The 10,233-nt window shown below is 48.7% G+C and overlaps 1 protein-coding gene across 1 annotated transcript; it reads right to left on the bottom strand.

Annotated features, from left to right (window-relative positions):
- Window positions 1-1,732: 1,732 nt before the first annotated feature.
- Window positions 1,733-9,196, bottom strand: RALY (RALY heterogeneous nuclear ribonucleoprotein; the record flags this gene model as incomplete). The annotated part of the gene is made up of 8 exons (XM_084246470.1): window positions 1,733-1,996; window positions 3,123-3,171; window positions 4,347-4,519; window positions 4,713-4,826; window positions 5,540-5,706; window positions 7,548-7,595; window positions 7,772-7,844; window positions 8,941-9,196. The coding sequence occupies 7 exons, from the start codon at window positions 9,194-9,196 to the stop codon at window positions 3,127-3,129; spliced, it is 876 nt and encodes a 291-aa protein (XP_084102596.1). The 3' UTR covers window positions 1,733-1,996; window positions 3,123-3,126.
- Window positions 9,197-10,233: the final 1,037 nt, after the last annotated feature.

Here is a 10,233-nt window from a genome sequence, read left to right as displayed (position 1 = left end):
GTCTGGGTCTAGGGCCTTACAGAGACTGAGCTCGAGGCGTGAAGTTCAGCAGGCTCTACAACCTCCTCTTTGAACCTTGCCTAAGTTCTAGTCCCAGGCAATGGTTACCTGAATACACAGGTAAGGACATGAAGACCTGCCCAGGTATACAGAGGGCCCGCTAGAGCTGGGTTTTAGCTTTCTGGGCAACAAAATTGCAGGTTTGGGGACTGGGAAGCCTATGTTCTACTGATGGCTTTATAGGGGGATGAACATTTCCTGGGGACTTAGTCAGCCTCCATGTTCTACCAAAGCTCAGTGGAAGGTTTGGCAGAGGTTCTATGACAGAATTGTTGGTCTAAAACTGGAGACTTTCAACAAGGACACCAGCAGGCATGCAGACTTTGAGGAACATGTAAAGATGAACTGTAAAAGCTTCCATCTTGCTCTGATGATAGTTTTGAATTTCCTGTGTTGGGTGAAGGCAGCCCAGAATAGGGAATGAGAAATTCAAGAAGAACGGTAGGCTGGCTGGGGAGACGTCTGAGAGATGGGGACACAGAACAGAAGCTTAATGATGAGTTGCTATTTCCCAAATAGAGAAAAGTAGGAGCAAGGCTAAGAACAAAACCTGTTTTGGGATGTCCAGTTCACTGGACTGGGGACAGTATTTGTTACCTATGAGTGAAAAAGCTCTGCTGTGGCAACTGACTGATTCTCTTGGAAAACTGATTCTCTTGGAGAATTGGTTAATACATTATGTGTAATAAAGGGGAACTAGTATGAAGGGAGGACAGAAGTAGGTGTCTGAGAGACAACAGAGTGCATGTCTAGACAAACGGTCCAGGACAGGTGCAACCAGGCCATATGAATCTTGATGCAAACTTTCCATTGGTTAAGGCAACTAGAGTGGGTAGTGCTCTACCCCCTGCTACCAAAACCACCTCCAAATATGACAGTCTTGCTTTGAGTGGCTGTGGGGGAAGGTGTGTGAAGCAGGAAAGGGAAGCGGTGACAAAGACAGAAGGCCAGCCAGGACAAGCAGGGTGGAATCCCCACATTCAGGAGCTAGGATTTTGCCTTGCCAATGAGGAGTCAGAAAGGAGTTTCCATAGAGAAGGAAATGTTTAGAAATCTTCACTACCGATTGGTTGGTGGTTGGAAGTAGAAAGGATATGAGGGAGGGCAAGCTAGAGATTGGGAGGTTGCTGGGAGCACAAAGGCCAAGTGAGAAAAAAAAAAAAAAAGTCCTAAATTACGTTAGAAAAAGAAAGAAGTGACAGCTTCTAGAATCATTTTAAAGCTGGGGAAACCAAACAGTGAGAAGCTGAGGCAAGAGATGTGTCTGAACCGATTAATGAGCGACTAAGTGGGTCACAACTGCTGGGCTGGACTTTCAGTCAGCCAGGTCATCTCATGGGCACTGATTCTCCCCAACAACCCCACTGGCCATGTTTATCCCTATTACTTGAGCCATGAAAACTAAGGGCCCAATGGATCAATATTTGCCATCTTCCAACAATGTTCCCTGGCAGGAGGAGTAAAGGAGGGGACAAAAAGTGATATAGCCAAGATGCTTGCTGGCTGGGTGGGGGATGGGGCGGAGAAAGATAGCTTCATGAGAAAACACAAACCATCCCATCTCAGAGCAAGTTGGGATCCAATCTCGTTTATTGTTGGGGTCCCCTCGCTATGGCCCACCTCTCCAAACCTACAGAAACCACACCCACCCACCCCCACCCCTGAATATGGGAGTGTCCTGAGGAAGGGAGGCAGAGTGTGGGGAAACCTCTGTGCTCTGTCCTGGGCAGTGCCGACAGGGAGGATGCGTGGGGTGGGGAGGCCGGTAACTCCACCTGCAGAGGATGTGGCACTGGCTGGGATGTGTGGGGGAGGAGGTGCCTGCTGCCAGCTCTCCTCTGGGATCTGCTGGGGATGGCATCCAGGGGTGGGTGCCCAGCTTGAGGCCTGGACAGTGCACACCCTCCTCCTGCCGGTGGTCATCATTCCTGTCAGGCTGAGAAAGAGAGATAAAGGAAAAACTAAGGCTGAGAGGAAAAAAAAATCCCTCAACTTTAGATAGCAAGGGCTGGGAAGAAGAAAGGGGAGAACGGTGTCTGCTACTGGGAGACAAAGACATGCTTGTGCTCTCGCTCTAGCCTCATTCTCTCTCCACAAAACCTTGGGCAAGTCTCCTCCACACATCACCTCATCTTGAAATTGTTAATAAAGTAAAACTTAACCTCCCTGGTTACAGAAATCATGAAGCTCCCAGAGGCAAGACTGGATCGGAGGCACTTCCTCCTAATGTCCGGGAAGCCCTTGCTAGTGGAGCATCTCACAGCATAGCGTCACGTGTCAAGACAGTTGTGTTGTTTGAGACGTTCCTCCAGCCAAGTCTGTTTCACTCTGACCACGGTCCCAAGAGATGGGGCAGCAAGCTGGCAGAATGGTGTGGCCTGATTTTCCTCTGATGTGGGCAGAGCAGGGAGGTGCACGCTGGCCTAAAATCTAGACTCCTTGTTATCTTGCGAGACACGTGACATCTCTCTCCCTGCCCTCATCAGTGCCTGCTTCCACATCATTATGCTGGTACAATCACAATCTTGTAGGTCTGGGGAAGCTCCTGGCACACAGAACATTCCCTTCTGGCCTAGCTCCCTAAGTCTGGGACAATTATCATCCTCTGATGAGAGCTGCTTGCTCTCCCTACTATGCAGAGCTGGGACTGTAGTCACAGGAGGATCCTGGCCCATTCCCACACACACTATAAGAACTCTATGCCCCTGCTAATAAGACTGTTCCCTCAATCTTGAGCAGGCTCATACTATTATCTCTTCCACCCCTTTTTAATCCTGTCCTAGTGCTCACACTGGGTGATAATGGTTTGTACCTTCCTCCATCACACTAAGAGTTCTTTAAGATGGAGACAAGGATCATGGTTCAGTGTGCCAAACTGGACAGGTTTGGCAAGTTCATCCATGGCTCCCTCTCCTGCAGCCCACCAGGCCCCCACTTTCAGGGTGGGGGTGGCAGTGGGATGGCTGAGGACAGAGGAGCCTCCACTACCCAGCCAGGTCTGCTTCACAGCATGCCTTCCCTTTCCCTGCTTTCCCACCCCTTACCCACCAAGACCCCCATACCTGCTTACTGCAAGGCCCCATCCTCCGTGTCTGTGTCCTGGCTGTGCTCCTGATGGGAAGGAGGCAACAAGAGACCATACATCATTCACTGTGAGCTGAGTCACACTGGGTGTCTGGCACACTCACTCAGCAAGGGAGAGGGAGAATCAAGGGGAATGACTATGGGCCCAGTCTAAACAAGGCTGGTTAAGCTTCTGACAGAGTGGTGTGAGGGATCCTCAGAAGTGAGAAGAAAGCAGTCAAGAGAGCCCTGGGTGTGGCAGGGAGGACATTTCCACATAGACCATCTCAGACGGGAATACACTGACAGCCTAGTAGACTGTGAGCTCCCCATCTTTGGGGCACATCAGTCTTTATGGAGACTACTCTCCCTGAGGTAGTAAGATGAAGTATCAGGCTCAAAGGAGGTGAGCTAGGTATGAGGAGGACCTCTTAACTGTCATGGCCAAAAGCCCTCATGCCAGAACCTACCAGTGATAAAAAGAATATTCCAGACTTGGTGAAATCTGGGCTCCAATGCTGATTCAGCCCTTATTAGTTATAAGACCCTGAGCAAGCTACTCAATTCCTCTGAATCTCCATTTCCTCACATGGTAAAATGTGAGAAGAGTAATACTTTGTAGAGTGCAACGCTGTTGTCAAGGCAAAGTGAAAGTGTGAACTACAGAGCCTGGTGCTCAGTGAATGTTAAGCAGAGGAGGAGTAAGCACACAAAGATAGCTTACAGATGCAGAATCTAGTCTACCTTCCCATTTAACATAAATGTCTAGTTACATGCCCTCCCAACTTCACTCTGAAGAATTCCAGTAACAGATGGAAAGTTCACTCCCTCAGGTGACAGCCTGTTTTGAGTGCAGGCCATGATGGCTTTTAGAAACTCTTCAGGTGGAGCGGGCATCCACTGAGGCATCCCCAGGCAGTCCCAGCACTGTTCTCTGGAACTTGGCAGACCAGCGTATTACCTTGAGTCCTGACTTTCCTTCTCTAATGCATGCAGAAAATGGAGTCCAGAATGGACCCTAGGCTTGGGCGAGGTCTACCCCAATCTCATAGGACTTCTGATTGGCTGCAACTTCTCCCTGCTCATCACCCACTCTTCCTCACAGGACTAGAACATCTGGAAAGGAGTATGCTCATAGCGGGGTCAACCAGCTCAGATGTTCCCCCTTCCCTTGCTGTCCTTCTGTGAGTAGCTGCAAAGTCCCAACCCAGTCATGCCCTCACCAGCTCCTCCTCGCTGTGTGTCAGCAGCCCCTCCTCATCACCGTCGTCTCGAGCCTGTGCTTCTCCCTGGGGTGTGCCTGCCTCAGAAACGGTGTCCTCTTGAGGGGCTGGTGGCCGACTGCTGCCACCAGTATTGCCACTGCTGCTGCCACTGTCACTCTTCTTCTTGCCATCTTGAGGGGGAAGGGGAGTAAGTGTATTAAAAGTCAGCTTGGGGCAGCTGCCCATGATAGCACCTTAGCAGAATAGTAGGCCTCGGGATTGTAGGCCACAGCCCCTCTCTGGCCCATGCACTGTCCTCCCCACACTCTGCCCCATGCTCATGCCCCTGGTAACTGAGTTGGGCAGGGACCCTCAGAAGCTGACCTGGGTTGGCCTTTTGCTCCTCGGCGATCTGCTCCAAGCGGCCCAGCAGGGCATCGATGTTGGACTTAATCTGTGTCAGCTCTGTCTTGATGGTCTGCAGCTCACTGCTCTTTACTGGGAGTGGAGGGAAGACAGGGTTGTCACCTGGGAACTTGGAACTAGGAGCTTGACACTAACATAAGACCTCAGCCCCATTCTGTCAACTAGTAAGACAGGCCTAAGGAACTGTTCTTGTCCACGTTTTTTACCCTGGCCAGGGACAATGCTGGAGCTGCCTTGCTTCCCCCTGAGATGTTCTGGAGGACATTTCATTTTCCAGTGGCCAGTCTGCAGTTCTGAACTGGGCCTCTAACCTCCTCATCTCCCTCACCCCCACTGATGTCTCATCTCTTTAAGGGGCTGGGTATGTGGTACATGTGTGTCTCTCTTTGTGTAACAGAGTGGCATCTGCCTTTCAAGCGTGTAAATGTGGGTGTTTTGACATCAAATTTCCTGGGATCCTTACTATAGCATGTGTACACCAGAATGAATGTGGAGTAGGGGGCCTATGTAGACTTGTCCTTGTCCTTACTAGAGGAAAGAGGTTACCATCTCCTCACTGGGTTTCATGTCACAGCACTGAACTCTGTGCCCAACCAAGTCTCTCCTCCTTAAATGTCAGTCTTTTCCTTTAGAAATGCATGAAAATACTCACTTGGTTGTGTCAGAGCTGCAGAACTGTGGGAGATTGGTTCCTTTATCTATTTTCCAATGTAAAAAAATGTGATTCTATTATTTTACTAATGACAAAAATAAAAATAACCTAGGAAGAAGACATTGTCACTCACACTTGATCTTGGCAGAGCCAGTGGTGATGGCTGTAGAGCGGGCAAAGAGCTTGACGGGTATGGTGGTTTTGACACGCCGAACCAAGGGAACTGTGACCCGGGGCCGCTTCACAGGGACTGCCCTGGGTACGGGCACTGGTGAAAGGCGGCCTCGATAGTCGAAGAGCCTGTGAGGGCAAATGGGCCAGAGGCTGCAGCATGGCCTGTGGCCAACAGAGGGGGCACTGCGGCCCTAGCCTAACATGTATCCAAGGACTGGGCAGCCTCACTACACTACACAAGAGCCAGGGCAAGTAAGAGCAGGTGAGGTAGCTTGTGGTAATGAGATAGTCCCAATTCAATGGAGAGGCAAACTGAGACTAGCCCCGGAAAGGAGCATGCCCTAGATCACTCTGACAACCAGGCCTTCTCTATTATATAACCTGGCCTCTGTTCAGCCAACTGCCACCAAAACTAAGTACCCTAAAGGAACACAAATGCCCAGTTGCGAACAGGTGTAAGAGTAGGGCCAATCCCTAAGCCTGCCTGAGCCTGTTTTCCCAGCCAAATAAAGATGGCTATCTCAAATTCTGTGCCCCACCCCCACAAAGGCTACTACTAAAAGGGTAAGAATATGAGAGATCTTGGTTAAAAACACATGATAGGTGTGACAGGAAAAAGGCCAGGGTACTGAGAAGAGCTAAAGACCTCAGAGGCACGAAACTGGAGTCCAAGTCCCTTTCTCGTGTTGGATGCCCTTAGTACCTCTATCCTTCTTATTTTACTTCAGAGATGGAGGGCAGGGGATCCAGCAGGGTATCAAGGGTTGGGTAGCTCAGACCCCAGGGTACCCTGTCTCCCAATGCCATCATCCAGGTCTCTTCTGCTGGTCAGGAAGCTCAGTAGGCAGGGTAGAAGTCCCTCCACATCTGTTACTATCACCTTTCTGCAGGGAACAGCTGCCTCAAGGGTACACTTTGGATCATTTTCTTGACAATAGCTTGCCCTATGAAGGCAACTGAATGAGCCCCAAGCTCTGGCAGTCTTTTGTTCAGAGAGCCCCTGCCCTGGGGTGGTGCTGGCAAGAGATGGAGAGTCTCTGGGAATACACCCAGTCCCAGACCCTGCATTTCTGCCCCCAAGGGGAGGGGGCGGCTCTGGCCTTGGTCAGAATCACTGAACCACAGAATCCCAGAACTGGAGGAACCCTGAGGAATCACTTGGTGCAAGCCCATTTCACAGACTGGGAAGGGGATTTGCCCAAAGTCGAACAATCCATTCAGCGGCAGAGCTAAGATTAGCACCCAGGTCTTCTGAACCCCAGGCTAGCGCACTCTCCTGACACCATTCACAGGTAAGAAAACCGAGGCTCAGAGAGGTTCTGTTCTTCCTGGACAGCCTAGGGCAGGCCCAGATGGAGGGAGGATGGGAAGCAGGGAAGAGGTGTGCACCAGTTCCCATCATGGTTTCCTCTCAGAGATGTTCCTTGTTCCAAGGAGCTGGGATCTGGCTAGGTTTTGGGTTGGAGAGTGGGGCATAGACTACCAGGGACTAATTCATACCTCAAAATGGCTGCTGAATCTTCTGAGTATAAATACAAGGCCAAGAGGATCAGAATGAGCTCTGAGTTTCCTTCTAGCTTGCTGGACACATCAAAGAAGTATGCAGAGTGATTGCAGCAGCGTGAGGGCTCAAACTCCCTGTACACTGCTTTGTATTCCAACTTACTACACTGATAGGTTCTTTGGCTGTCTGGTCCAATCAAGTTTCCACCCCAGGATTAGGAGGATGAAGGATAGTGAGAGAATGGGAGACAGTGTGAGACAGTGTGAGCGCTGGCCTGGGCACCCTCAGAATTGGACTCTAGTCCTAGCTCTGCCACCAACTTATGGAACAGCATTGGGCAGATGCCTGTCCACACCTCTGGGCTTAGGTTCCCACTTGAATACTGAGTGGGCTGCACCAGCAATCTCTCAGGACCCTTCCAGCTTGGCTGTTTCATGCCTGGGCACGCCCCTCCCCTGCTCACCTGTCGTAGAAGTCGTCCCGGTAGTAATCATAGTCAAAGCTGTAGCCACTGGGGAAACAAAGGGGAGAGGGCCAGGGCTTAGGGACGGCCACTCAACCCACTCTCCACAGGCCCTCATCTCCAAATGCCTCCCCAGATTCTAGGTTTGGCACACCACTAGCATTCACCCCCTTTGTGGAAAGAGGGACCAATCCCACCCTGACAGACCAAACAGAGTGCCCCACCTGTATATGGCAGATGCTGCTCTCTTTAGCCCCTTGGGTCTGTTGGGCTTGGGCTCTCCAGCCATATTGATGTCTGGGGGAGGGAGGAAGCAGAGTCAGACGCTGGCCAGATAGCAGGATGCCTATGTACATATCACCCTCATGCACACATGCAAAAATTATGTGTTTACATGCTATACACATGGACTTTACTCACCCATATAACCAACAAAGGTCTTCACACATTACATGCATATGCATGTGCTTATTTACAAAGCCATTCAGACACCTGCATACATGCTCATAAACCTCTTACACATGTCACGGACATCACACATATATGTATTCTCAAGTACACAAGTAAATACATACATCAGATACACACTTTCACCCACATATTTATATAGCTCACATCAATAACACATCTATTTTCAAGTACACTCAGACTTGGCCTGTATGCAAATGAGCTAATGCATATTCAAACAAATGCGCTACCAAATCTAGAGTAGTGCTTAACACATCATAGAATCTCAGTAAGCATTTGGTAAATGAATGTGCATATCTGCTTATACACTAAAATGTATCCTGACAGACACACTAACAAACTTAGGAATGTGTCCATATATTCTCCACATATTCAGTTCATACTCAGGAGTACATATATAGATAGAAATACACGGAATTAGGTACAAATACAGAAACACCACACATACTCCAAAGTAGACCACCAGCACGGCTACATCACATGGTTTTTAAAACACCAACGTCAAGGGCACCTGCTTCACCCTATGCTCCCCACTTTTCCTCCTGACTCTCAAAAAGGGTTCTAACCTAAGTCATCTGTAGCCGAGTGTAATACAGGCTGTGCTAGTCTACTCTGTTCCCCTTCTCTGGAAAATATGCATTTTAACTAGAACTATAAGATTTGTCATAGAGTACTGTGAAAGGAGAGAAAGCGCTGTGAAAGGAAAAAGCGCTTCTTGGAAGTGCCTAAAATTCTCCCCTAAATAGCATTAATTTTACAACTGCTTAATTCATAACTTACATGTAATTTAAAACTATTTACGTTATAACACCTCAGAGCAGTGGTAATGATGGGGGGAAAGAAATGGGGTTAAGAGAGGAAGCTGGAGAGTGAAGCTAGCAGCTGCTCTGGAGAATACCAGGGATGGGATTATGGAGATGCTTACCCAGAGTTTGCCCAGCCAGAACCCGGCCATTCTCCCCCAGCACAGCTGCCCGGGCATGACGCTCATTGGCATACTGGACAAAGGCATAGCCTTTATGCACAGAACAGCCGGCCACACGGCCATACTTGGAGAAAATGGTCTCCACATCCGACTTCTTCACCACAGCTGTGTTGAGGTTTCCAATGAAGACCCGAGAATTGATGGACTTGGGGTCATTCTTATTGGTTACATTGCTTGTCTGGATCTTCAAAGACATGGTGCTACCTGAAGAAAGAGAGTCACTGTGAGGCTAGGTCCCCAAATTTGGCCCAAGACTGCCCATGGCCTACATCCTGACAAAGCTAAATTGCTTTACACACACGCACATACACACCCCTACAGCATCCAGCCCCGTTTTTGCTTATCTTATTGACTACTGACTTCATGCCAGTGACTGACATTATAAGCAGAACCAGGACATTTTATTTTTTATTTTTTAAAATTTTTTTTATTTATACAAGCACTGGGTACAGTCAGAAGCGTGGGAGCGTGAGAGAATTCACCAGAGCCAGAGCAGGGAACAGATCAGGCAGACTGACGAAACACACTGCTGAGGGGAGCAGTGAGCGCGGCAGGAATGGGACCCTCGCCAGCGGCTGGGGATCGAACCGGTGCTGCAGAGGCTGCGGGCAGCTTCGCAGCACAGCACTCAACCGCTGCACCACCAGGGGTGGCCCAGGACATTTTATTTTTAAACTGTCAAGATGTTTCATTTTAAGAGGTGTTTGGCCATAATTTGAACCATATAGAAAGAGATTCAGAAAATTCTCTGATCAGGATGATTAATCCTATACCACAGGTAAAAAGTCTTTAGTAAACACATACCCCATTCTATAAAGTATTCATTCCAAAAGAATTCATGTGTAAACATCAAGGGTTTCAGTTTACAGTTACCTACTTCACTTTTCTCTCACAGAGGTGCCCTTATTAGAACCCCTGATACTAACAAGGCAAGTATAAGAACCAGAACATTTTACAAAGAAGACACATTCACAGATCATAACACTAGTGAATGGTAGGGCTGGGATTTGAACCCTGGTCTGCTTGACTCCAATTCTTTTAAAATCATTCCTTTTATAACGCTCATCTCAAATGTTTCCCAAAGTAGAATCTAAAGTTGAGGACTCTCCACAGCTTTCCTTCTATTCCTTCAATGTAGAAACATGGCAATTGGAAGTAATGTTTGCTCTGGAACAGTATCATTATTATGAAAATTGCTTAGTTTGATCCAGACATTAACCTAACTATGGCTGT

This window comes from Talpa europaea (genome assembly GCF_964194135.1).
Source record: "Talpa europaea genome assembly, chromosome: 11".
NCBI classification, from domain to species: domain Eukaryota; kingdom Metazoa; phylum Chordata; class Mammalia; order Eulipotyphla; family Talpidae; genus Talpa; species Talpa europaea.
This window is presented reverse-complemented; position numbering and strand designations above follow the sequence as displayed.